At 46.6% G+C, this 27,444-nt stretch overlaps 1 protein-coding gene and 1 long non-coding RNA gene across 11 annotated transcripts in view; one reads left to right on the forward strand and one right to left on the reverse strand.

Moving 5' to 3' along the window:
* Window positions 1-2,589: 2,589 nt before the first annotated feature.
* On the reverse strand, window positions 2,590-5,989 carry LOC141277334 (uncharacterized). Its single transcript, XR_012328528.1, has 3 exons — window positions 5,875-5,989; window positions 4,829-4,912; window positions 2,590-3,798 (listed from the first exon to the last, which is right to left on the reverse strand). It is a non-coding gene; the product is annotated as an uncharacterized lncRNA (long non-coding RNA).
* A 273-nt stretch (window positions 5,990-6,262) lies between these two features.
* Window positions 6,263-27,444, forward strand: part of PRPSAP2 (phosphoribosyl pyrophosphate synthetase associated protein 2) — a 39,114-nt gene continuing 17,932 nt past the window's right edge. For 2 of the 10 annotated variants that reach the window (XR_002173982.3, XM_019923368.3), the window contains exons 1-7: window positions 6,440-7,004; window positions 11,335-11,429; window positions 11,671-11,821; window positions 12,592-12,644; window positions 15,389-15,455; window positions 19,131-19,303; window positions 21,492-21,607. Coding sequence is in view for 9 of the 10 variants with exons in the window: in XM_019923368.3 (XP_019778927.1) it covers window positions 11,703-11,821; window positions 12,592-12,644; window positions 15,389-15,455; window positions 19,131-19,303; window positions 21,492-21,607 (528 nt within the window). In the remaining variant the exon portion in view is untranslated. Of the gene's footprint in view, window positions 6,386-6,439; window positions 7,005-8,314; window positions 9,547-9,625; window positions 10,047-11,334; window positions 11,430-11,670; window positions 11,822-12,566; window positions 12,645-15,388; window positions 15,456-18,475; window positions 18,592-19,130; window positions 19,304-21,491; window positions 21,608-27,444 lie in introns of those variants that run through there. The other 8 variants (XM_033847043.2, XM_019923362.3, XM_019923364.3 and 5 more) reach the window with 8 other exon arrangements.

The following is a 27,444-nucleotide window of genomic DNA, read 5'->3' on the forward strand; positions in this document are numbered from 1 at the left end:
AGTAGTTGTGGCACACGGGCTTAGTTGCTCCGCGGCATGTGGGATCTTCCCGGACCAGGGATCAAACCCGTGTCCCCTGCATTGGCAGATGGATTCTTAACCACTGCACCACCAGGGAAGTCCTTTCTGGTTTTTTTAAAGTACTTTCATTAAGGCCAACCTAGCAGGTGTGAAGTGAACCTTAGTATTGATTTTAAAGGGTGCTTATATAGTCCAGATGTAAGTCCTTTGTCACATATACGTATTGTGAATACTTCCTCTCAGTCTGTGCCTTTTGATGACAGGCAGGGTTTTGTTTGTTTTTTAATTGAATGTATTTAATCCTTACAAAGACTCTGCACTATTTTATTTCATTCTGACACACATCAGACTTATTGCAGCCTGCTTTATGTAAGAGGTATGTGAAAAAGTGGCACATAAATGAAATGTAAATGAGTTAGCCCTCCCTGGGTGGGCATTTATACAACTGTAATACACTATCTAAATGGGAAAGATTCCAGGGTGTGTGAGACATCCATGTGAATACTGAGTCACATCTTTGTGAGTGTGTGACTTATGATTGGGTGTGCCATCCATGTGGGGGACCTTTGAGCGTGTGTGATGTCTGTGTGTATGTGTGACATTGGAGTCCCTCATCATAGATTGATAAGGACCCTGGACCAGCCCGGACTTCTCCCCCACTGAGGCCAGTTCTAGATGAGCCTGCAAGTGAGGGCAGCCCTGTTGCCATCACATGGGTGGCGCTTGTCTCAGAATAAAGCCATGGAAGTGAAGAGAGCAGACAGAGCTTCAAGATAGAGAAAGACAAAACTCTGGGGTCGTGGAGCCCAGGATCCAGCCATACCTGAACCTTCACCCTGGGCCCTTGAGTTACATAAACCGATCAGTCCCTGCTCCTTTATTTGTAGCTGGTGTGAATCGTGTTTCATTGCAAGAGTCCTGACTAATATAAACACTTACGAGGGGATGCGAATGGGGAAAAACTTCTTTCTGTTTGCTTCCACCTCCACCAAATACAGAACATGAATGAGTGGCAAGAGCCCAGGAAGAAGTGAAGGAGGTGGCCAGCTTCACTCCTGGGAGGGAGGCACCAGGAAGTGAGGGCACCAAGGCAGGTGTAGCACCACCAGGTGGGCCCCCCTCCCTCCGTTTCCTTTGGAGGGGCTTCTAGAGAAGGGGGAGGAGAAGTTGCCAGCAGGATGGTGGCAAAGGGGGCCTCCAGCTGGTGCAGTGGCAGGGCAGGTGAGGGAGGGGGTCAGGAGGCCCTAATATGCAGCTCAGGATGCCTCTCCCTGGACCTAGAGGGAGGGACCTGGAGGGCTGAGCCTGAGAAATAGGGTTTGGGGAGTGTTTGTTGTGACTCCAGGCTGGGAGGGACCCAGTGGAGTTGAGTTGGGAGGTGGCTCCTGGCGGATCATCAGCCCTCAACGCTGCACTTTCCATCATGGGAGTCATTTTTTAAAACGGTCCTGGCAGCTAGGGTGCTGCTGTGGCTCAGCTCAGTGCCAGCCACGTGCTGAGGGGAACAGCTGCAGAGAGTGGGAGGCCAGCAAGAAGCTCGGGGCCCAGGCCCGGGCTGGGCATGGCCAGCGGGAGGAGGCTGCTACAGCCTCGCTGCCAGGCTCTGAACACACACTCTCCCACCCCATCCTCTCAACTGTGCCTGTTTACAGATGAGAAAATGGAAGGCTGGAGAGGAGAAGTGATTTCTAAGGTCCTGTGGCTGAAAATGATCATGATCATATGCAATATTATCATGATCTGTAGAATGATAATGAGTCATATATAGTGATAATAGTAATATCATTCATATATTTACAAAATGTACATTCTATGTTTATGTACAGAGATCTCCCCTCTACGGCACAGCTTCTTGGGCACTGAAGCAGAGGCTTTGCTGTAACCACGTGGTGGCTCGCCTCCCGAGGGGTGTGCCCTGCTGTCTCTGCTGTAGCCCGGCTCTAACTGGGCCAGGCATGCACTAAGTTCTCAATATTTGCTGAGTGAGTGAATGGAGATGAAGTTCACCTAGCAAGGTGGCCAGGGCAGCTACAGGCAGCTGGACGTGGAGAAACAATTGTAAATGCCCAGGAAACATTGACCATCCACTCGGCCAAGTGAAAGAATGGTTAGTGCCTGGTGTCGGTGGGGATGAGGGGAAAAGGGCACACTCTTCACCTTCTGGCAAGAATGTAAATTGGTACAAAATTTCTGGGGAACAAAATTGTAAAAGGGCATATCCTTTGACCAAGCAAGTTCACTTCTAGAAATTTAGTGAGAGAAAATAATTAAAAAAAAATTTTTTAATGCATATTTTTACCAAAGTATAGTTGATTTACAATATTGTGTTAATTTCTGTCGTACAGCAAAGTGATTCAGTTATATATATATATATATATATATATATATATATATATATATACACATTCTTTTTCGTATTCTTTTCCATTATGGTTTATCCCAGGATATTGAATACAGTTCCCTGTGCTATACAGTAGGACCTTGTTGTTTATCCATCCTATATATGATAGTTTGCCTTTGCTAATCCCAACCTCCCAGTCCATCCCTCCCCCACCCCCTCTCCCCTTTGGCAACCACAAGTTTGTTCTCTATGTCTGAGTCTATTTCATAGATACGTTCATTTGTGCCATATTTTAGATTCCACATATAAGTGATGTCATATGGTATTTGTCTTTGAGAGAAAATACTTGAGCAAAGGTGCAAAGACAGGTGTGTCTATTAGTCAAAAGTGCCCAGAATTGGAGATGGGTTAAAAATGTCATGGTACCTCCATATCACAACAGCTCACGGTTAAGTGTGGCTGTAGTGAGAGGTTAGCACCTGTGTGCCAGGTGACAGCTCATTTGGATGTCACCACAACCCTGTAAGGTGGAAGCTGTGGTCGTTCCCATCTTATAGGTGAGGAAGCCAGTGCAGAGGGGTAAAGGAGGTCACACACCCAGTGAGTAGAGGAAAAGGAATTTGGATACAGGCCGTCTGGTTCCTAAGTCTCTGCTCTTTACTCCATTGTACGTGCGATGATGACATTGACCTAATTCATTAACATGAACCGTGTCCACAATAAACTGTTAAGTGGAGGGGCTTCCCTGCTGGCGCAGTGGTTAAGAGTCCGCCTGCCGATGCAGGGGACACGGGTTCGTGCCCTGGTCCGGAAAGATCCCACATGCCGTGGAGCGGCTGGGCCCGTGAGCCATGGCCGCTGAGCCTGCGCGTCCAGAGCCTGTGCTCCGCAACCGGAGAGGCCACAACGGTAAGAGGCCCGCGTACCGCAGGGGAAAAAAAAAAAAAAAAAACTGTAGTAAAGATGCTTTTCCTTCCTTTAAAAAAAGGTTGAAGGGAAATGTCTTAGGATCAGGTGTCTTGATTCATATTCTATGTGCAGCAGTTTGGCCCTTGAATATGTTCAATGAGGTGGTACAGGCAAACTGAGCACTTCAATAATATGCAGACCCTGTAAACCTCCAAGTGGGCAGGCGATTATCAAGCTTAGCAATAGGCTAACCACAACCGCATTAGAGTGAAACTGACCCCAGTCTTTAGATTCTGGTTTTGTTCCTTTCTTGCTCATTACCCATAGATGTGTATCAAGATATCTCCAAACTCAGCACCTTAATACAAATATTTATTATTATCTCTCAATCTTCTGTGGTTTGATTGGGCTCAGCTGGGTGGCTCTCATTTGGGGTCTCTCACAGAGTTGCAGTCAGGTAGTGACTGGGGCTGCAGCCACCAGTGGGTCATCTAGGCTGGATGTCCACCATGGCTCACTCCCATGGCCTAAACCCCAAGGATAAAGAGGAAGGGAGATGAGACATCAGCCTATGGAGGATTTCAAAAGAGTCTTTGGAGAATTGAAAGTGGATGGAGAAGTGGCATCTGGTGTAATAGAGCAAGGGAAACTGTAAGCTAAGTGCCTCCAATGAGGAGAAACTGATTGATTGAGAAACTAACAATTTCATTGCCAAATGCTGGGAGCATGGTATGTGGGAGCTAGCTCATACTGGCTCAGCAGAGACGATTTTTAAATTATTAGGAATATTGTCCCTGTGTGGTGAAAATACTATACAATTCTGTGCTACTGCCCTCCTCCTTTCCATGGTGGGGGGTAATTCTGAGATCACCCATGGTACCGACATTTCTTGAGTACCACACTTGTGCCAGGTACTGTGCTGGGTACCTGCAAACAGGGATCAGCAAAAGAGACAAAGAACCTGCCCGTAGGGGCTTATAGTCTATAGGGGCGGGGGTGGGGATATTTATAAAATGACCATCCACATAAACACATAATTAGTGATCATGATAAGCCTAACGAAAGAAAAGTACTTTTTTTTTTTGAGAAGGGGAGTGGTTTAGAGAAGGCTTAAAAATGACAATTGTGCTTAGACGTTTAAGTAGGAGTTAATGAGGGGCGAGGGCAGCAGGAGGAAAAGCATTCCCGGAGGCAGGAACAGCATGTGTACGTGCCCTACAGTTCAGGGATGGAGGAACAGGCTGGTGGGAAAGAACAACGACAAGTAAGCAAGGGGACAACACGCAGACCCCTGGCTTCAGAGGTTGAAGGGAAGGAATTTACGGGCTCCGTAGCCCACTGCGGCGCGAGATTGCGTCTTCTGGGCTCCCATTGGCTCAACGGCCTGTCCTTGGAGCGAATCAGCGAGCTGAGAGGGATGAGTGGCCCTGATTGGTCAGGTCCAGTCACGTGCAACCTGGAGTGCTGGGTGGAGCCAACGCAGGTTGAAGCCAGGAGGTCGGGTGCGTCAGGGTTGGGTCTGCGCAAAAGCAGTGGGTGAAACCAAAGTCCACTTACCGAAGTAAGGGCATTCAGTTTTGTACCTGAATCTGTCTGTGGGCTCACGGGGCTTGTTCTTCACAGAGGTATGATCCCGTGAAGCTGTCAGGCAAAGGAAATGTCTTAAATGACTCCATTTGAGTCCGGCCGCTTCTAGCTGGCCGTGCCACCTCTCACGAACGATTTCAAGACTCACTCTAGTGAAAAATCCAAAGCAGAACTGGAGCTGCGATGTGGTATAGGGTCTAGCTTAGTGCAGACCGTGATGCCAGACTGCCTGGGTTGAAGTTCTTGTCCATGTTTGTCCTTAGGCAAGTTATTGATATTTAACGTCAGGGTGTCAGTTCCCACAACTATTAAAATGGAGATAATAATAACACCTACCTCATAGTTCTGTGAGGATTAAATAAGTTACAGTTAATATATGTTAAGCACTTGGCCTGACACATGGTAAGTGCTCCATACGTGTTTCTATTATTATGTTTTATATATGTATTAAACATACTTAAATATAAGGAACTCAGGCAAGCACCAATTCCTTACTTTGTGATAAAAGAAGAAAGAGCAACAAACAAATAATAGTAATAATAACAACTGAGGGTTTACTATGCACCAGAAACTGTTTTGGAAGCTCCGCAGGTGTTATTTTACTGAATCCTCACAGCAACCCCTGAGATGGGTGCTACTATCATCTCCATTTTTCAGCTGAGGAAATTGAGGCTCAGGGAGGTGAAGCGACATTGCCCAAAGTTACAGGCCAGTAAAGACTTGAACCCAGACATTTGTAATTCCAGACATCAAAGTCCGCAGTCGCGGGCTTCCCCGGTGGCACAGTGGTTAAGAATCCGCCTGCCAATGCAGGGGACACGGGTTCAAGCCCTGGTCTGGGAAGATCCCACATGCCGCGGAGCAACTAAGCCCGTGCGCCACAACCACTGAGCCTACGCTCTAGAGCCGGAGAGCCACAACTACTGAGCCAGCATGCCTAAAGCCCGTGCTCCGCAACAGACAAGCCACCGCAATGAGAAGCCCGCGCACCACAAGGAAGAGTAGCCCCCACTCACCGCAACTAGAGAAAGTCCGCGCGCAGCAACGAAGACCCAACGCATCCAAAAATAAATAAATAAATTTGTTTTTAAAAAAAAAGTCCGCCCTCGGGTTCTCGAGGCTCAGCCCCACCCTCCCCGCCCCTCTCCCCGCCCCTCGCCCAGCCTGGCCCCACCCCTCCAGTAAGCCCCGCCCTACTCGTGGCCTCGCCCCGCCCATGGCCCCGCCCCTCATCCGGCGTGGTGTATTCCAGCTAGAGTAGAAGGCCCCGCGCCTCCCCTCTGTGGGCGCCTTCCCTGCCCCGCCCCTCACACAGATGGTCCCTCCCGAGGCCCCGCCCCACGTGCCCCGCCCCCTCTATCGGCCCCGCCCCCTTGAGCGGCCCCGCCCACAGGCGTCGCAGTCGCTGCGGACGCAGTTCTCGGGTTTGAGTCGCCATTTTGCTCTTGGAGAGGCCGCCGGTGCTCCGGCGCTTTCCTCATTCGGCAGCGGAGGCTGCGGCGGGGCCGGGGCTGGGGTCGGGGCCAGGTAGGCGGGCGGGAGCCGGCGACGGTGGTGGCGCGGCCGGCGGGCCGGCCCTGCGGGGCACAGGTGCAGGGGCGGGGGGCTCGGCGGGGACCCGGCCGCGCGCAGCCCTCAGTCTGGTCCGGTTCGTAGGCGTCCGCGGGCTTGGCGCGCGGCCCGTCCGGCCGTTACGGGACCTGCAGCTGCGGGCGGAAGCCCAGCCTCACGCGCAGACTGACATCCCTGGCGGTGCTGGGCTGGCCTTGCGGCGCGGGCCTTTCTGTTGCCCCGCGGAGCTTGAGTGAGGACAGGGATGTAGCTCTAAGGCTTTTTTCTGCTTTTAAATGGTTTCCAGCAGTACTGCACAGTGATGATACCGACTTTTACCACCTTTTATTAATATTGACGCGGTTTGGGTGTTTAGCTTTTGCAAGGAATGGGAAATTCGGGATGGGGATTTGGGGTGTGAGAAAATGTGATTTATAATGTTTAAAACTGTTCCATGCACAAATGTAAGTGATTCACCCACATTATTGAACCCCACGAAGTCCTACCCTTCTTGTCCGTATTCCTATCCCGACCTCGTCTGTACCGTTATTACCCAGCTTGGGTTGGAGGAGATGCAGTTCTGCTCTTACTCAACGTAAGCACTTTCGTACAGTCCCGGATATTTACCGTTTTTATTGTATTAAATGTATATTCAGAGTTTTACTTAATTACCCCATTATGTAACTTTTGCATATGTTCAGTGTTCCTCCTCTTAGAAAAACCATGCAGTGACCATCATTGAGCTTTTCCTTTCCGTAAGATAAATTCTCCAAAGGGGAAATACTGAATCAGAGTTATGTGTTCTTTCTTTGACACGTGATATAAATTGTTTTCCAAACAAGGCGTGTTTACTACGCACATTTTTCTAAATCTGGGTGTTTGTCGGGCTTGCCCCCTGAAATGCGGGGTGTCAGGTCACTCTCCGTGGTGTTGGGAGACTGCTGCTTCCAGGTGGGCAGCCTTGAGGAGGTGTCTTCATCTTCAAGCGTCACTTATCCCGTGTCTCAAAGGGGACTTGTAGTACCTGTTTTATTGAGTTGTCATAAGAATTCAGAGCGCTCAGAAAATGGTATTTAGCCGAAAGAAAACAGTCTGATGAAGAGATAGCCAGGTGCCTGGGGTCATAGAGGCCTGGAGGATTAATTACATCTAGGCTTCACCCTTCTAATTCTCTTCAGTACTGACTCCCAAAAAGCAAATTTTCTTTGAGTGAGGTACATCACTAATAAAAATAATAATTCTTTATACTCTCTGACACCTTTTAGTTTGCAGACTTCTTTCAACTCCATGTGTTAATCATTGCAACTCAGTGAGGTCAGGCTTTATTCCACAAACATTTGTTATTTGACGAACATTTGTTAAGCCTCTCCCTCTGCCAGGTACTATGCTAGGCCCTGGGTGTACAGCAGAGAAAATAATAGTGGAAAAAATCTCTGCTGTCCTGGACCTTAAATTCTGGTGAGGGAAGCTGTTTTTTTTTTTTTAGGGAAGCTGTTTTTAACCGAGCATGTATCTCTGCTGTCGGGAAGGGGAAGGCCAAGGACTCGTAGCTGGTAACCAGGGGAGGCAGGTCAGGTCTTCACGCTGTGACTCCAGCGGTCAGCACACGCGCTAGATGGAAAGCAACCCACTTTGCTGCCAGCCTTACTCATCTGAGATGTGCATGAGTCGTTTTGAAACGACTGCCAGCACTTGCAAAGCGAGTGGTCTTTCAGAGTGGTTTCCTTCATGAGACTTTTCGTAAGGTTCTGAGATTCTCTGAAAAGGCTGTGGTTTCATGTGTTGTATATAATTCTCACACATTCTAGAGTGAATTTAGGATAAAGGTAAAGGCAACTGTAGTTTATGGGGGGAAAATGGGAATGTTCTCTTTACTCTCCATTTCACACTATAGCCTTGTAGTAATGAGCCTTCTGCCAGCCCCATGCTGGTGACTATCTTGTTTACGAGGAGAATCTTTAAAACGCTTTTCTTAAAGCTTGGTAAAGAGCACAACTTGAATTTCCAATAGGAAAAGGAGAACTAAAACTAGCAACTAGTTTTATTGTTTGACCGACTTGTGAGATGGGTAGTCACAGAACATGACTATACTGATGACTGTTTCCAAAGGGACTCCCAGCCTGTGCCATTTTGAGGTCTTAGGTTAGGTTTCCATTATTGAAACCTGGTATCTGGAGACTGAAACCCTAGAGACCATAGTCAGTGATGAAGGACATTTAAACCATGACCATTAATGAAAGGTTCCAGGAAAAGAGAATACACAGAGGCAAGAGAGCCATCTTGAGATAGGTCGAGGACTGCCCTGGGGAGAAGGAATTTGGGGTTTCCCGTAAATCTTCAAAGAAAGGACAAGGCTCAGGATGGGGAGGCTGCTGGGAGAGAAGTCTGCGTGTTCTAAGGCTGGACCCTCAGGATGTGGGCATCAGGCCCGGGGCTGTTCAGGTATCTGGAGTGGCTCCTTGGTAGGAGTCCTAGAGATGGACTGAGTTACTTCCAAGATCTCTTCCTTCCCCTCAGATAGTTTGATTCTCAGTGTTCTCTCAAGAACGTCCTCTCAAGAACGTCCTCTCAAGAACACTGTTGTCCTTTAAGAAGCTTCTTAATTTGAAGGTTAGGGGATGTAGAAAAGTGGCCATCCCATGCATATTATGTACTCGTTCGGTAGATAACCAAAATATTAACAAGTTGACTCATCAGAGCTTCCATTTACCATGTGTATCCTGTGTGTGGGGCACTGTGTTAAGTGCCGTACAGGAATTAATCTTACAGTGACCCTGCAAGGTCAGTATTCGCAGTTGCATGGATGAGGGGGCGGAAGCTGAGAGTGACTAATTTATGCGAGGCCTCACAGTGAGTTACGGGGAAGTAGGAGCTGAGATGCAAACCTGGGTTTGACTCCAAAGCCTGTATTCATAAGTACAGGAGAATGAGTTTTATTTTTGTTGTGGTTTCCTTTTCCAGACTCTGTTCCTAAACACAGGCATAGAAGAGTTGAGAGGTGGTGTTAGAAGACACCTAGGATCTCCTCCGATTCTGAATGTTGATGGTTAAACATTATTTCTTTGCTTTGCACCAGTCACCCTGCCCCACGCTATGCTGTAAAGCTGGCTCGGCACACTTTTTCTGTAGAGGGCCAGGTAATATTTTAGTCTTTGCAGCCCATACTTAACTCTACCACTGCATCCACAGACAGCTTGTTGACAGTGAGCGTGGCTGTGTTCCAGTGAGCATGGCTGTGTTCCAATACAGTTTTATTTACAGAAATAACCTGTTTTGGCCCGTGGGCTGTACTTTGCCGATCCCTGCCCCAAAGCCACTTTCCACGGTACACACCAGTGGTCCTTCTTGGTCTCCTTAGGGCTTTGGCCAGCTGTTCATACATTTCTGTTTGTAATTCATAGGCTTTAGGTCAAGTGCATTGGGGTGGCCTGTGTTTGCCATTGAGCGATGCCTCTGAGGAGGAAATGTGCTCTCCTAGCCTGCGTGGGGGACCGTGAGTGACCCACTGGCCCCCACTGGCGGTTACTGCAGAGAGAGACACACACATGCATAAGGAGGCCTCTTTGGGTTGGTGACCTGCTGAGTGTGGCGTGCCTGCACCAGGGAACACTGGCAGCAGTTAAAAAGGACATGATGGGTCTGTACTTTCTACCTGGGATCTTAAAATATATTGCTTTTTAAAAAAGCAGATTATGAGTAGATTTGTACGATGATCCCTTTTATGTTAGAAATGATTTTTTATATGTATTTTTTATGGGGATCACGTGTGAACGTGTAACAGCCTGATGGTATCTCTTTCAAACTAATAATAAGAACTGTCAGGTCCAAGGACGTGGGTGGGAAGGAGCCTGGGATCGGAGCTAGTGACATTAGCCTAAACTCTCATGTTTCAGTTTTTTTTACAAGGAGAATGTATTTGTTTATTGTGTAATTAAAAGTTAAGAATAGGGGCTTCCCTGGTGGCGCAGTGGTTGGGAGTCCGCCTGCCGATGCAGGGGACACGGGTTCGTGCCCCGGTCCGGGAGGATCCCACATGCCGTGGAGCGGCTGGGCCCCGTGAGCCATGGCCGCTGAGCCTGCGCGTCCGGAGCCTGTGCTCCTCAACGGAAGAGGCCACAATAGTGAGAGGCCCGCGTACCGCAAAAAAAAAAAAAAAAAAGTTAAGAATAACAAATAAGATAATTGGCTTCAGCCTTTTGCTCCTGACCACCAGCCTTCCCAGAGCCACCCACGTAAACATATGACTGGGGAAATGCAGTGGGCTTGCTGGGAAGGCGCCTCCGTCCCCGAAGGCCTAGTGGATTGTTGCTCTTGCATCTAACCCGTGCCTGCCTTTCTCCATAAGGACACTCAGCCCAGAGAGTGCCCAGAGGAGGAGGAGATCATGGAGGGTTCTGATGACCTGTAGGACAGGCTCTTTCTTTCTTTTTTTTTTTTTTTTTTGGGGTACGTGGGCCTCTCACTGTTGTGGCCTCTCCCGTTGTGGAGCACAGGCTCCGGACGCGCAGGCTCAGCGGCCATGGCTCACGGGCCCAGCCACTCCATGGCATGTGGGATCCTCCCGGACCGGGGCACGAACCCATGTCCCCTGCATCAGCAGGCGGACTCTCAACCACTGCGCCACCAGGGAAGCCCAGGCCAGGCTCTTTCTGTCTGTGCCCTGCTGCTGGTCAGTTGCATGGCTGAGTCACTTTCCTTCAAGGTTATTGTTACCTGGTCAACCTTGTGTTCCAGTTGAGGAAAAATGCAGATGACAAGGTCAGGCTTAGACAGGACCTGGGGCAGCTGCAAGGCCAGGGGGAGGTTTCATGGTACAGGCATTACAAGGAAAGCTGGGCATGGACGGGTTTTTTATTCATTGTTTAAGGATCAGTCAGTCCTTGTCCTTGCTAATGGCTTTGCCATTTTTCTGTGTGTTAATCCAGGAGGAATTTTGTTGTCAGAGACTAAAAGGAGGTTGTCGTAATTGACTTTAAGCAGCAAACAGTAAAACACTGAGCTCTTCAGCTCCACCTTTCTTGTAAGTTTATCATTTATTCCCAGTGGTCATGAAAATAATTGAGTCATGTGATAGCATCTTTCCATAAATTTGGGACCCTAAAACTCAATAGACTTTCTATTTGTCTATATACATGTTTAATATAAAAGACTCCATCATGGTAAAAACTAATTTCCTTCAGCTTAAGTCACTTGCTATTAAAAAATTTTCTGGTGTATTTCATATCACATGACAGTTCTTAATATATTTTGTATCTTTCCAGGCTCTGAGAATTGGAAAACCAAGAAGGTTTTGATGTTTTGTGTGGCACCACCTGAATCAGAAGCCAAGATGAACATAACCAAAGGGGGTCTGGTGTTGTTTTCGGCAAATTCTAATTCATCATGTATGGAGCTTTCAAAGAAGATCGCTGAGTGAGTATAATCATAGTATTAAAATCTGTACTCATTACGTGGTGTTTTACATTTGATAAACGGATTGGCACTGATTGTTAAATTTGAAAGCAGATATTTTATAGTTAAGCTGCTCATCATCTGTGTATTAAAGGCTCACCTTCTTGTAAACTGTTGTCATTCCTACACGTTCTTTCAGCAGACATTTATTGAGTGACTCCTGAGTGCCAGAGATTGTGTTAGGTGCTACATATGTATAGAATTATTTGAGTATAAAGAACAATGAAGGGTATATACTATATGAAGATACTTTATAGATTACAGTTCAGTATAATTTTAGTTATTTATTAAATAAATATTGAACCCCTACTGTGTACCAGACCTTGATCTAGATACTGGGGAGTAACAGTGAAGAAGCCAGTCAGAACCCTCCCTTCTTTAGTAGAGGGGCCAGGCAAGAAGCGAGTCAGCCAAACAAACAAACAGGATCACTTCCGATGGTGGTAAAGCGGGGAGAACGGAGAGGCAAGGGCAGGTTGTTCTGTCTTAGGGAGCCCAGGACCCTGGAGAACCAGGACAGCGTTGAGAGGCCTTCTTGGGTTGGCATAGGGTGGGGATGTGATGAGTTAGGTGACCGAACAATTCTACGTCCACTTTAAATCTCGTAATAGGAATACCTCTATTTTAAAACATTTGTATTATTTTGATCAATTTCTAAATCATCCTTAATAGTAAAGCGGTTGCATCTGTTCTGTTACTTTTTCAGCGTTTTCCGTCTTTCTCTTCTCTAGGCGGCTGGGGGTGGAGATGGGCAAAGTGCAGGTTTACCAGGAGCCTGACAGAGGTGAGTGATCCTGTGCTTTCGTGATGGTGGCCTTTTTGTGGTACATGCCGTGCTGGCCCAGTCCCCCATCCTCCGTAGCTGAAGCCGTCGGCCTCAGTGTCCAGTTAGTTCTGCCAGCAGAAAGACAGGCAGGCAAGGTGGGCGAGCGCGGTGTTCCCACTAATACCAGCTCGATAGGGAATTCTGGGGCAGTCACATCTGGGGGCTTAAAGTCTAGTCTTTAGACGTCATCCGATAACTGCGTGGGTGCATGAACAAGCTGTTCACCTGAAGGAAGCATAAGCGCAGCGCTTGGTTGAATCCGTCCCCTTAGGCGGGGGGCGTATGCCCTGTGTAGCCACAGTATCAGGTGGTGGGTGTTCTTTTCCCCAACCTGCACTGCCTTGGGCTAGACTCCATGATGTCATGTCAGGAAGTGCTTTTTGCTAACTGATTTATGATGTTGTATAAACACCTCAAGTTGTGAAAATCACATGTTATTTAGCCTTTGTACTTTCTGTAGAAATGGCGGATGTTTAAAGTTATTCTAGCAGGAGCGACAGATGACCTGCATAGGTGTGAGAGTCAGACAATTTCTCCTTGGCAAGTTATTTTAGCTGTCTAAACTGCAAATAATTCGGGCTGTTCTGAGGATTAAGTGGGATAATTTGTGTGCCCAACACAGTTTTTGGCACATAGTAGGCACTCAGTAAACACTGGTTCCCTCTCCTTTTCCACTGCAGGATTTTGTCTAATACTTAAATATTAGAGAACTTACAAGACACTTAGATGAAAAGGCACAAATTTCCTCTTCCCCTATTTATTTCTTCATTACTGCCTCCTCTTCCCTGTCTCCCAATATCCCCCATGTGGCTTCAGTGGGAAAAAAGTATAATTGAGGGAAATATACAGGGAGTTTGGAGAAGATTTTGCTGCTAAAGGAATTGGATGAAGTCCTTTGTCTAGTGTAGAAGGGGGGCTGAGGGAGGCTGGTGGTGGAAGACTCAGGAGGAGCCTGTCCACCCTCCGGGTTCATGAACGAGGGGAAGGAAGCAGGGAACTAACGTCTCTAGAGTCCTTACCATTACCAGGTACTGAGGAACTGAGTTCAGGGGTGACGTTAGGATTAAGGCCCCAGAGGGAACAGAGTCGGGATTCAAAGCTCAATCTCCCTGTCTCTAAAGCTCGTTTTCTTTCCATGGTGCCACACTTTTTTGTAAACATGTACTCTATTTTTTCCAACATTTCTAATGAAAATGTTCAAACCTATAAAAAATGTGAAAGAGTAGTGCCATGAATACCCATATGAATGAGTACCACCCAGTTTCAGCAGGTGACACTTTGCTGTATGAATGTGTGTTTGTGGGACCATTTGGAACTGAGTTGCAGACATTGACACTTAACCCCTGAATACTTGACCATGTGTCTCCTAAGGAGGACGTTCTCCCATGTAGATACACTACCGTTGTCACGTTAAAGAGATTAATGATAATTCTCTATCATCTAATAGCTAATGTACGTTCTAATTTTCTTAGTTGTCCTAGCTGGTTTTTGTTATTGTTTTTATAAATTTATTTGTTTTTTTATTTTTGGCTGCGTGGGGTCTTTGTTGCGGTGTGCAGGCTTCTCATTGCGGTGGCTTCTCTTCTCTTGTTGCGGAGCACAGGCTCTAGGCACATGGGCTCAGTAGTTGTGGCTTGCAAGCTGTAGAAGCAATGGCTCAGTAGTTGTGGCACGTGGGCTCAGTAGTTGTGGCTTGCGGGCTCTAGAGCGCAGGCTCAGTAGTTGTGGCGCACGGGCTTAGTTGCTCCACGGCATGTGGGATCTTCCTGGACCAGGGCTCGAACCCGTGTCCCCTGCATTGGTAGGCGGATTCTTAACCACTGAGCCGCCAGGGAAGTCCCTTTTGTTTGTTTTTTAAACCAGGATTCTTGGTTCAAGTGAGGTTTTTTTTTGTTGTTGTTGTTTGTTTGTTTGTTTTTGCTGTACGCGGGCCTCCCACCGCTGTGGCCTCTCCCGTTGCGGAGCACAGGCTCCGGATGCGCAGGCTCAGCGGCCATGGCTCACGGGCCCAGCTGCTCCGCGACATGTGGGATCTTCCCGGACCGGGGCTTGAACCCGTGTCCCTCGCATCGGCAGGCGGACTCCCAACCACTGCGCCACCAGGGAAGCCCAAGTGAGGTGTTTTTTATATCTCTTTATTCTCTTCTAGACTAGGGCAGTCCCTTCACCTTTTCTTTTTTTTCCCCACAGCACTGACTTTTTGAAGAGTTTGTCTTGTGGAATTTCCCACTCTGGATTTGTCTAATTGTTTCCTTGTGGCTGATCACAAGTTTTTTGAGAGTAGGGATACTGGGCCTTATTTATCTTTACTTTCACAATGTTATTCTAACGTTTGTGCCTCATAGGTTCTTAATTGTTTCTGGTTGAATGAATGAGTCTATCATTTCCTGTAAGGATACGGGGCTCAGAGCAGCCCCAGCACTCGCTGTTTATGTATAGGAAGTGAGGAGGGGATATTTTCTTGTTTTAAGTGACAAGTGTGATTCCTTCTTAAGCATGTCGTATAACTTAACATGTTTAAAAGGTGTGATTAATCGAACTGTGTTCGTTATCCTTTATAGAACTGAAAACCTAGTGAGTGTTGAAACAGTTCCAGTTTCCATATTTTACAATATTGGGGAATGCTGCAGGGGTTTTTTTGTGCGTTTTTTAAAGTTATGTGCCTTGTTCACCCTTCTTCTCTTTTCCCCTTTTCCTGCCAGAAACAAGAGTACAAATTCAAGAGTCTGTGAGGGGGAAAGATGTTTTCATCATCCAAACTGTTTCAAAGTGAGTACCTTATCCAAAGAAATGTTGCTTTCTGGTCTCTGTTTGGGCATGAATGTTTAGAATAATGAGAATTGCCTAGACAGGGAGAATTACGATTGTTTTAAAATTGCCATGATCTCACTCTGCTAATTTTTCTGACGTAGCTGCTGACGTTTTTTGTGTTCTTTCAGTGTTCTCAAGGGTGGGAATAACCAAGTTTTGGGGTGGAGGCGCGTAACGATAAGAGAGCCCATTACGTTTGCTCTCAGTAGCCGGAATTTCATAAAATTTGTAGGGAAGCTCTTCTAGTTCCAAAAAAGAAAACAGGCGAGAGGAGAGGAATTTGCTTACTTGGGGTTCTTAAAGCTTTTCCTGCAGATAATTTAAACGTACTGTCCTGTTGCATAAATTAAAGGAGCTGAGAAGATAGACGGTGTGTTGAAGGCATGTGTGTTCCTGTCTCCTGTGACATTTGATAGCTGCGTGTTCTGGAAATTGTTGAGGTCACAAATGTGTACGCTGGGGATAGAAGATTCAGTGCAGCGAGGGTGTCTGCACCACTCTTCGATCAAATGCCACTCTGTCCACAGGTGTCCCTCAAGGCCTCTATAGATGAAATTTTTAACTCAGTACAATTTTTAATAATGTCTAGAAATCGGTTTGTGTAGTGCAACAGTTTTTAGCCTAGAGATTCCAAAAATTGCCGCAAGCTAAGTTTGTGGTTACATGTAAAGCAAATACCAAAGAAAGTGAAGATGAGCCAAACTTTGGGAGAATTTAGACTTGGAACACATGACCTTTCACCTAAAGTTTGAACATCTCTGTCCTGGTCTTTGGTTCATGGGGATGAAATCTCAAAGCCACCTGACTCCTCTGGCAGGAGGAGCGAAGGTGCCCTGTCACTGCATCCCATCGTCCTGGAGCGCAAGTGTGCGGGCCTTTGCAGGGGACCTTTGCGGCGGGGCCCTGGCTTCATGTCTTCCCTCCGCTTAGGACCCTCAGCAGGGCTGGGCTGTGGGGACGAGAGTTCGTGCTGCCCCTGCTGCCTCTCTCTTTCCCAGGCCAGACGCCAGGCTGGTAGAGCGCTCTCCATGCCCACGCCCTCATCAAGGAGGGGAAAGTGCAGAGCGCAGAACAGCTGACTTCCTTCTGGCTCCCGGGTGTTTGCAGTACTTTATACCTTCCATTTCTTTCCATTCATTCATTCATTCCTTCCTTTACATTTATTTTTGGACATTTCGATACTCTTTTCATTCTGCCCCTGCCTCTCGTCAGTTTCTTATTCCTCTAGCCAAAACCATTCCCTTGGCTTCCCTGGTGGCGCAGTGGTTGAGAGTCCACCTGCCGATGCAGGGGACATGGGTTCGTGCCCCGGTCCGGGAAGATCCCACATGCCGCGGAGCGGCTGGGCCCGTGAGCCATGGCCGCTAAGCCTGCGCGTCCGGAGCCTGTGCTCCGCAACGGGAGAGGCCACAACAGTGAGAGGGCCGCGTACCGCAAAAAAAAAAAACCATTCCCTTAATTTTCTCTACATGCCTCATTTTGGAGTGCTCCAGACTGTGCCATAGGCTTGTCTTGTCCAGGTTGCAGAAAGCTTAGATATTGTGTTCTTTAAGAAACAGTTAACACTGAGATTTGGTGTCGTCAGATACACCTTGTACCTTGTCTTAGTGTAGACTGGTGGTAGGCACTAAAAGTATAAGAAAAATTTTAAATTAAGAAAATTCTGTTCATTAACTTAACTTTTCCTGTAATTCAGACAAGTTATTATTTGAATTTAGTGATGGAAAGCCTTGTACCAGTTCACAGAAAAATGGTGTTCCTGGGAGTATAGTTTGGGACCTTGGTGTAACTTTACATCTGCTGTTGGTTCCCCTACTCTTACCCCCGGCACAGAATGCTTTCTGAAAGGCGACTTTAACTCTTCCCATGTCAGGCTTGTTGTTTGGTATCAACAGAGAACCTACTCACGCAAATGTTCCGTGTTTCCCTCACTCTTGCATGCAGTCGCTCATTCACAGACATTTACTGAATGTCTGTTATGTGCCAGCCACTGTTACAGGTGTGTGAGATGCGCGAAGGATTAAAATAGTTCACAGATCCTTTGTCCTCATGGAGCCTGTGTTCTAGGACATGCAGGTAACATAATGAATAAGTAGACCAAACCAAAACAGCCTGGCAAGGAGTCGCACGTGACGATGGTAAAGGATGGAGAGAGGGCAGGCTGGGGAGGTGACATCTGACAAACACTGGAAGAAGGTGCCAGCTGGCGACGAGGGCACTCCAGGCAGGAGCAGGGAGCCCTGAGGCGAAGGCCCTCAGGTCGGCGTGAGGACTGGCATGAGGGGAGGGCACGGAGGAGGAGTGCAGGGCAGAGCTGGCGGGGGCCAGACCCTGAAGGGGCCTCGGGAGCTGTTGCAGGGCCTTGGCATCTGCGGGAAACCATCGCTGGCTCCTGAGCAGAGTGCATGATCTGCCTTTGACTTTAAGCTCCAGCTGGATGCTGTGCAGAGGGTGGGCTGCAGAGGGACTGCCGGGGGGGGGGGGGGGGGCTGTCACTGGGGGGGGTCGAGGCTCAGCCCCAGGGCAGCAGTGGAGTGGTGGGTTGCTGTCACTGTGGACAGGAGAGCAGTTAAGGACGCCTCTGGGGGTTTTGTCCTGAGTAAACTGCAGGAGCAGTGTTGCCGTCAGCTGAGATGGCAGAGGTTTATGACGAGGCAGGCTTTGCCGGTCGAAGAGCAGTTCAGTTTGGGGTACGTTTTGAGATGTCTTAACAAGACTTTCTAGTGGAATTGTCAAGAAGCAGCTGAATTTGTTAGTCTGGACTTGAGAAGCCTGGGCTGGAGCTATAAATTTGAGTCCCCAGCATTTACAAAGCTCTGAAATTGGATGAGAAGCCCGAGCGAGGGATGAGGGAGGAGAGAGGAGAAGAGGACAAATGATCAGGTGTCAGGGCAGGAAGCTGAGGAGGAGAGCAAGCAGCAGAGGAAACGAAGCGGGGCGGGAGGGGAGCGGTGGGGGAGTGATGGAGTGTGTCAGGGCGAGGATGGAGAGAGGCGGAGTGAGAACCCAGCATTGGCCTTGGCCACGTGGAGATCATCTGTGACCTGGATCGGAGCGTGTGTGGGAGAGGATGAGAGAGATGAGTTGGAAGCAAGTGCGGACGACCGTCTTGAGATGTGCTGCCCAGGGGAGCCAAGAAATGGGGCAGTGGGGAAAGTGGCCTGAGCTGCTGTTAATGGGAGAAATGGCCCATCAGTATGGGCAGGGGAGAGTGACACAGTGATGGGGTGGCCGGGGGGATTGCTGGAGCCCTGCTTCAGTGGGCAGGGGGGATGGGATCCCTGCGTCACGGGAGGGCTGATTTTAGAGTGACTTTGGTGTGGAAAGTTCGTCTCTGGCTAATGGCTCGGGGCAGGCAGACTTGGGGGCTGCACGCGCATGTGGCAGTGGGGGCCCTGGGCTCTTTTCTGACAGTGCTTTTCTCAGTGGAAGAGGAAGTAGGGTCATCGGCTGAGAGGCAGCATGGGGGCGGCTGATGGAGGCCCTAGAAGAGAGGGATGTGGTTTCTTTTTTGTGTCTAGAGCCTGTCTCGGTCGAGGCGGGCGTGACACATGGCTAACGCTTAGTTGGAACCAAGAGAGGTTATCGTGTATATGACGTTTCTCCTTGCTGGTTTCTGTCCTTGGGTTCCAGGGATGTGAACACCACCATCATGGAGCTCCTTATCATGGTGTACGCGTGTAAGACCTCCTGTGCCAAAAGCATCATCGGCGTGATCCCCTACTTTCCTTACAGCAAACAGTGCAAGATGAGAAAGAGAGGCTCCATTGTTTCTAAACTGCTAGCTTCCATGATGTGCAAAGCTGGTAAGAAAGGCAGATATTTGACGGTTTATTGGGGGTCTGGGAGTTTTATTTTTACCTGAGAAATTGTAAAGCATTGTCTTAACTAAATTAGAATGTTGAACAGAGTAGAAATAGTGGTACAGCTTTAAGATGGCTAATTTGTAATTAGAGAGAGTTCTCTCCTGTTCCCAACTCCCTAAACACAAAGCTGATGAGAACAACTTATTTTTTCCTAAATTCTTTGTTTAAAAAAATTAATATTGAAATGACAAGTTACAGTCATATTTTAGGTTGTTTTTAACGGGGAAGAAGGCATTTGGAATCAACAACTCTAATAACACGGCAACTATTTTTATTTTCGTCTCTTCCCTTTCCCAGTACACACTGGCATACTTGGCAGACCATACAAATTATTTCGTGTTGTGCATTTTTAGGTAACATCCTAAGTGTCTCCTCCTTGTTTCTAAATAATCTTCAGAGTTGTTACTCTGTGTGTGTGTGTGTGTGCGCGCGCGTGCGCGCGCACATCTGCGCCCACGTGCACGGGTGTGCCTGTGTATGTGTGTATGATTATAGAAGGCACATGTCACAGAGCGTTTGCACAGAGAGAAAAGAATAAAAGTCCCCATATCACTACATTTTAACACAGACACTTACTGCAGAATAAATTTTCTACTGTAGCATTTCAAAGAAGGCAAAACCAAAACAAAAAATGAATAAACCTGAACCCCAGCAACCTGAAGAGCACACCCAGTTGAGACTCTGCTGGAGGGAGCAGGCCTGCCCTCCCCCCCAGGCTTGCTCCTGGGGGGCCACCAGGCCTGCTTTCCTGTTCATTTGGGCAAGTTGTGCTTTAAAAAAATTTTCCAGTTGAATTATATGTATGTTTATATATATATATATATTTCCATTTCAAATATCCTTTAAGGAGCCAATGGGATGAAGATTCCTCATTTTTTCGAATTACAGACAGGCCTGTGCAGTTTGTCTTAATATATTAAGACAAATACTTGTCTTAATATGGCTTTGTCATGCCTATTGAAAAGACTTCGGGGAGATGAAATCCACTCTCACAGAATTATCAGACATTTCTTCATTGCTATGATCTTGGCTGTTTTAAGACTTTAAATTGATGTGAAAACCATGCATCTCTGTGTAAGAAAAGCCACCCAGTCTTTCCCTTCTGAGGGGGGAAACCCAGTTCCCCACCTCCTCTGAGTTTCCTTTACTCCTCGCAGGGAACACTTCACCTCTGTCACCAAATGTGTAGGCGTTTTCCCCACACCTTGCAATTCTCCAGGGCACCAGCTGGGTGTCGTACAGTTCCACTCTGACACTGTGTACCTGGAGATGGCGTCAGATCCCACGGGTTAAGGGCTCAGTCCCACGTGCCTGCTCCCCTGACCCCCCCAGACGCTCACTGCAAGTCCAGGTTGTCACCTGTGCTGACCAGTTGGCTATAAATCAGAGGTTCCCACGACCTCCTCTTGGGTTCGATTAATTTACTAGAACTCCTCACAGAACTCGGGAACACTGTTCTCTTACTGTTCACTGGTTTATTATAAAACGACATGATAAAGGATCCAGGTGGGCATCTGGGTGGAAGAGGTGCGTGGGGCAGGGTATGGGGAGGGGCTTATGCCCGTGTTCACCCGCCTGGAAGCTCCCTGAAGCCCGTGCTGTTGGGACTTCATGGAGGTGTCCTCACAAGGGCGTGCTCGTTCATTAGCTCCATTTCCAGCCCGTCCCCCATCTCGAGAGTGGGGGTGGGGAGCTTGAAAATCGTGGTGACCGGCCCCCATCCCGGAGCCCATCCTGGGTCGCCTCATTAGAACAAAAGATACTCTTGGTACTCTTATAACTAAGGAATTCATAAGGCTTTCAGGAGCTCTGTGTCAGAGCTGGGGTCAAAGACCAGATATTAGAATAAGAGATGCCCCTGGTGCTCTTAGCACTGAGGGAATGGCAAGGGTTTTAGGAGCTCTGTGCTGGGAACCGGGGGGCAGAGACCAATATTTATATTTTCTTTTATCTCATAATCTCATTGTACTAAAAAAAAATCTGAGAAATAAAGACACTGAGTTTTTGATGAGAGCAATTTTTAATAGTAATTTATTATATATGGTATCTTGTTTTATGTAGTACTTATTCATACAGTGCAACTGGTTATGAAATTATTTGTGTGTTTGTGTCTGCTTTATTTTCAAAGGTCTGACTCATCTTATTACTATGGATTTACACCAGAAGGAAATTCAGGGCTTCTTCAATATTCCTGTTGATAATTTAAGAGCATCTCCCTTCTTATTACAGTATATTCAAGAAGAGGTGAGCTAGCTCAAACTTTTTAACATTCTGTTTAAGGTTGAAAGATGCATTTCCATTTCCTTGGGCTGTCCATGAAGGATTAAAACTTGATGTATTCTGCTTAAAGTCCTATTTACTTTATAAATGTAATTCAGTGTTTTTTTTTTTTTTTCAGTCTGAAATTCTTTTCCCATTTAGATTATTACAGAATACTGAGCAGAGTGCCCTGTGCTATACAGTAGGTCCTTGTTGGTTATCTATTTTAAATACAGTAGTGTGTATATGTCAATCCCAAGCTCCCAATTAAAGAATTTGAAAAAGAATAGATACCTGTATATGCATAACGGAATCACCCTGCTGTACACCTGAAACTAACACACCATTTTTTTTTTTAACATCTTTACTGTAGTATAATCGCTTTACAATGATGTGCTAGTTTCTGCCTTACAACAAAGCGAATCAGCTATACATATACATATGTTCCCATATCTCCTCCCTCTTGCGTCTCCCTTCCACCCTCCCTATCCCACCCCTCTAGGTGGTCACAAAGTACTGAATTCGGTGTATTTTTAAATTCTTAATCTGCAATTTATTTCTTTTGCTAAGCTGTTAAAATTGCTTTTTTTTCTTTTGCATCTCAGGTGCCTAGAGTCACCTAGTCGTGATTGTGACAAATATCTCACTGTCATCATTGGTCCATGGGTGGTCCTGGGCCTCTTTTATGTGTCCCTCTTCCTGCCTTATCTTCGTCCATGCACCTGTAGTCGTCGGCATCTGTGATCCTACCACCCAACAAGAAAACTAGCATCATCATAGTAACTTACGTCCACACATGTAGTCCTTTTGTGTCCCATCCCCCTGCCTCCTTCCACCCAAGGGAACCACTATCCTGAATCTTGTTTCATCTTTCTCTCAATTTCCTTGGTTAAATTTATTCCCAGGTGTTTTACTTTTTGGCTCTGTTGTAAATGGAGTTGTTCCTTTTGGTTTGTTCACTGCTGGTGAATAGAAATGAAACTGACTTTTGTGTGTTGATCCTGCACCTTTGCTGGACTCATGTATTAGCTCTAATAGTGTTTTGTGTTGTTTGTGGATTCTCTAGGGTTTTCTACATGTAAGATCATATGGTCTGTGAATGGACACAGTTTGACCTCTTCCTTTCTAACTTGGGAACCTGTTTTTCTTGTCTGATAGCTGTGGCTAGAGCTTCCAGTACAGTGTTGAGTAGCAGTGTTGAATGTGGGCATCTGTGTCTTGTTCCTAATCCTAGGTGGAACGCTTTCAGCCTTTCACTGTCAAGTCTGATGTGAGCTGTAGGTTTTTCATTAATGCCTTTTATTATGTTGAGGAAGTGCCCTTGTATTCTATTCCTAGTTTTCTGTTTTTATCATGAAAGGGTGTTGGATTTATCAGATGCTTCTTCTGCATCATTTGAGATGGTCACGTGGATTCTTTTCCTTCATTTTATTTATTTATCTATTTTTTGCGGTACGCGGGCCCCTCACTGCTGTGGCCTCTCCCGTTGCGGAGCACAGGCTCCGGATGCACAGGCTCAGCGGCCCTGGGTCACGGGCCTAGCCGCTCCGCGGCCTGTGGGATCTTCCAGGACCAGGGCACAAACCCATGTCCCCTGCGTCGGTAGGCAGACTCTCAACCACTGTGCCACCAGGGAAGCCCTCCTTCATTTTATTAATGTGATATATTACAGTGATTGATTCTTCTCATTTTGAATCACTCGTGTTCCTGGGGCAAATCAAACATATGTAATTTTAATATAGTTACATTTGTTATTCTTGGATATAATAGCACTTTTGTGACTCATTATTTAAGAAGCCTTTTTAAATGTTAACTTATAATGCACTTAGCTATTTTGCTTTTTTAGGAACTCTTTTCCTCACGTGAATTGTCTCTTTAATAACTTTTCCAGAGAACGCTTTTAACAGTATTTAAAAGAGAGCAGTTTGTAGATTTCTGAGCAGTTTCTTTCTGTCAAGAGTACAGGCCTTCCCCATCCTCCAGTAACTAACGTAGGCCCTCAGTAGTGAAAATGGGTTGAAGTATTTTTGAAAGGGAACACTAGAAAATATTCTACTTGTTTTTTTAAAGTTATGCACAAGAAACATACAAACTCTAATACATTCAAAAAACAATATGAATGTAATTTACTTGAATATGATTCTCAGTTGAGAGAGAAAGGGTGCGAGAGCACAGCTCCTGTCCTCACAGGAGGAAAAGGGCCCGGGCAGAGGGAGGAGCGTGAGGGCAAGGCTGGGCTTCACACAGCATGGTCCCGGGAAGAGCCATCTCAGTGATGCCTCTAGTTTTGGAAGAAATAGAGCAGTCGGTGTACACTTTTTTTTTTTAATTTATTTATGTTATCAATTTATTTTTTTGGCTGCGTTGGGTCTTCGTTGCCACGCACAGGCTTTCTCTAGTTGCGGCGAGAGGTCTTCATTGCGGTGCGTGGGCTTCTCATTGAGGTGGCTTCCCTTGTGGCAGAGTACGGGCTCTAGGTGCGTGGGCTTCAGTAGTTGCAGCACGTGGGCTTCAGTAGTTGCAGCACACAGGCTCAGTAGTTGTGGCTCGCTGGCTCTCAAGCACGGGCTCAGTAGTTGCGGCGCACGGGCTTAGTTGCTCCGCAGCATGTGGGATCTTCCCGGACCAGGGTTCGAACCCGTGTCCCCTGCATTAGCAGGAGGATTCTTAACCACTGCACCACCAGGGAAGCCCTCGGTGTGCACTTTTATAGGCTAATGTTCATCTTTTGGTCTGGGGGATGTTTCCTCTCAAGACACCAGGAGTGCTGTGTGCTGACATCTAGAGACGTACATGGCAAGAGCGACTCTTGAGAGGCCCCTGTGGGCCTGGTGAGTCAAGGCCACAGCACCCTTGGCGCTGATCCAGAGGTCAGGGCAAGGTCATTGCCCTTCATGTAGGCGTCTGCCTTGGTGCAAGGCTGCCTGCCACTTGAAGAATCCCGTCTTAGGTTTCATTGTTGAAAAGAAGTCGGACCTGAACCCTCTTAAACTGCTCATGGTTCAGCAGATATGGGAAGTGGGGTCCTTGTTTCTGACGGTGAGCTAACAGTGGTAACCTCAAGTGTTTTAGTTTTAAATTCTCTGTTCTTCATTCATAGAGGTAAATTAAAACAGCCTATAGAAAATGAGACACTATATGGGAGCTCACTGTTTACTTTTTTATAGTATATGTACTTGCTTTATGCCTTTTGTTTTCATGCATTAGAGTTTCTCAGGCAGGGGGTAGATTCACCATATTTTACTGAATCTAAGTTGCCGTCAGTTAAGGTTTATGTTACTCATGTCATCAAGAAAGAAGGCAGCGCTGCCAGTCCTGCTGTGAGGCATTGCCTTCGTGTCACCTGGTGGCTCTATTCTGCAAGCTTTGACACTGATGTCATCCTATTTGACAGCTCACCCTCTGTTTTTCTTGGGTTGTCAAGGGAATTTGAGCACTTTCTGCCAAAAGTGGGCGTTCAGCTAATGGGTGCTCATTGCCTGGAAACTGTTCTCCAGCCTTGGCCGTGTTGCTGTGCATGCGTTAAGCATCCTTTTCAGATTTAGTCCTTCCACAGCTTCACCTCCTGGCAGGGAGTCTTCCTCTCGTAGGTCCCAGAAAGCATTTGATTGTTGCCTTGCAAGAAAATATGGAATTGTGGTCATTCCTCCAGTGATGACCCTTTGATTCATGAATATGAAATTTACATCATGCTGCCCTCTTCCTGTGTCTTTCTGCGTGCATGGTAACTCGTCATTTTAATGCTGAATCATAGTGAGCTCTTTCTGGCGACATTTTATTTTATTTTATTTATTTATTTTTCCTGGCGACATTTTTTTGTTTGTTTGTTTGTTTGTTTTTGCTGTACGCGGGCCTCTCGCTGCTGTGGTCTCTCCCGCTGCGGAGCACAGGCTCCGGACGCGCAGGCTCAGCGGCCATGGCTCATGGGCCCAGCCGCTCCGCGGCATGTGGGATCTTCCCAGGCCGGGGCACGAACTCGTGTCCCCTGCATCGGCAGGCGGACTCTCAACCACTGCGCCACCAGGGAAGCCCTCTGGCGACATTTTAAATGGCAGTTAAGCCTGGCCCGGAGAGAACCAACAGTGCCTGTGATTCATGTGAATGGAGGACATAGGAACACCGTGGCCACCTTCATGCACGCGAAGGGGTGAAAGCACACAGTGCGGCTGCTGTTGGGCTGACAGCGGCTGTAAGGCAGCACTGAGTGTAAGACATCCAAGTTGTAGACATAATAAAATATAACCCAAAAGAGGTTTGGGTATTGATTCAGTATAGTGTTTGTTTTTAAAAAAAATGACTAAGTATTATAGTGATAGTACTAGTAATCATTGGTCTGCACCAGGGTTTTTTAAGGAAATTAGGAAGAGGGGAGGCTACCAAGTGTACTTTTGTGGTGTATCGAGAGATTCCATCCCATCAGTTTTTAAAATAGGAACTTATAAAGTGATCCTGTTTCTGATTCTTGAGTTGCTTTATTCCCCCCTGTGTTCTTCTTAGTGTCTTTATACCAGTTCACTCTCACTGTCAGAGAAATGAGATCTGGCAAGAAATGGAAAACCAGGGACACAGGCAGGGGTGTAGCAAAGGAGTGTGGGTGTCAGGCAATTTGATTCTCTGTGGTCCCACAGTGGCCCTGGTGATGTTTTCCCTTAATGGTTCCGGGGAAATTACTACAGGGTTTGGAAGTCAGACTTGCATGACATGTGGTGTGTTTTCCCCTCCACTTGATAAGATTAATAAGAATAATCTTCGAAAATGTGAAAAATGAAAACTTATGTTTACAGTGGCAGTTAGGGAAATTCTGACAGAAGTGATGAAACAAGCAGCTTCCCTGGACCACCAGCCTGGGCCCAGGCCCTCTGCAGGGCTCACCCTGGTTACCAGCCTGCGTAGTGTCCTGAATCCTCTCAGACCTTTGCCTCTGATTTACCTCCCATTTCTGTACACCTAGTTACAGAAATTGATTTGTGGGGGCTTTTTGAAAAAAAAAAATACAAAAAATACAAAAAACCACATTGATATATTGTTTGTGTTGTTCTGTAACTTTGTTTCCTTTCCTGTGCTGGTGTCTGGAGGTCTTTCCATGTTCAGCTATATAGGATTACTTCTTTCTTCATGATTGCTACATAGTACATCATCATCATTCTATGATGGTGTAAATGTTCTATCTGCTGTCAGAATGGCAGCCACACGTACCTGTTGAGTCCTTGAAATGTGCCTGCTGTGACTGGAGAATGGAATCCTTCATTTTATTTAAGTTTAATTAATTTAAATTTAAATAGCTACCTGTTGAGATGTTTAAAGCACAAGTTTAAATGAGCCGCAGTTTTTTCAACCATTTCCCTCTTGCTTGGATATTAGGTTGTTTTCATTTTTCACTCTTTTAAGTGAAATATTTTATTTTCAAAATATATTTAAGTCATGTTGCATTAAAAATTCTTGTACCTGCCCTTTTGAGTACTTACGCAAGTGTTTTTCTGAGCTATATTAGGAAGTGGAATTGCTTAATTGAAAAGTATCTACATTTTTCATATTTTAATAGATATTACAAAAATTGCAATTGTCTGAAGGGGCTGTATTCATTTACACTTGGACAGAATTCCCCATGTAAAACAGTGTTTTATCTTTTTGCTGTGGTTTTGAAATTTCAGCACAATGTGTCCAGGTGGATCTTTTTTCCATTCACCTCACTAGATGCTCAGTGGGTCCCTTTCATTCTCTATGAATTTTGTTTGCTATAGTTTGAGTATTTCATCCCTTCTATTTTTTCATTCCTTTCTTTGGGAACTGTTAGAAGTTGAAAATCTTGGATCTAGTCTGTA

This window comes from Tursiops truncatus, chromosome 20 (assembly GCF_011762595.2).
Source record: "Tursiops truncatus isolate mTurTru1 chromosome 20, mTurTru1.mat.Y, whole genome shotgun sequence".
NCBI classification, from domain to species: Eukaryota; Metazoa; Chordata; class Mammalia; order Artiodactyla; family Delphinidae; genus Tursiops; species Tursiops truncatus.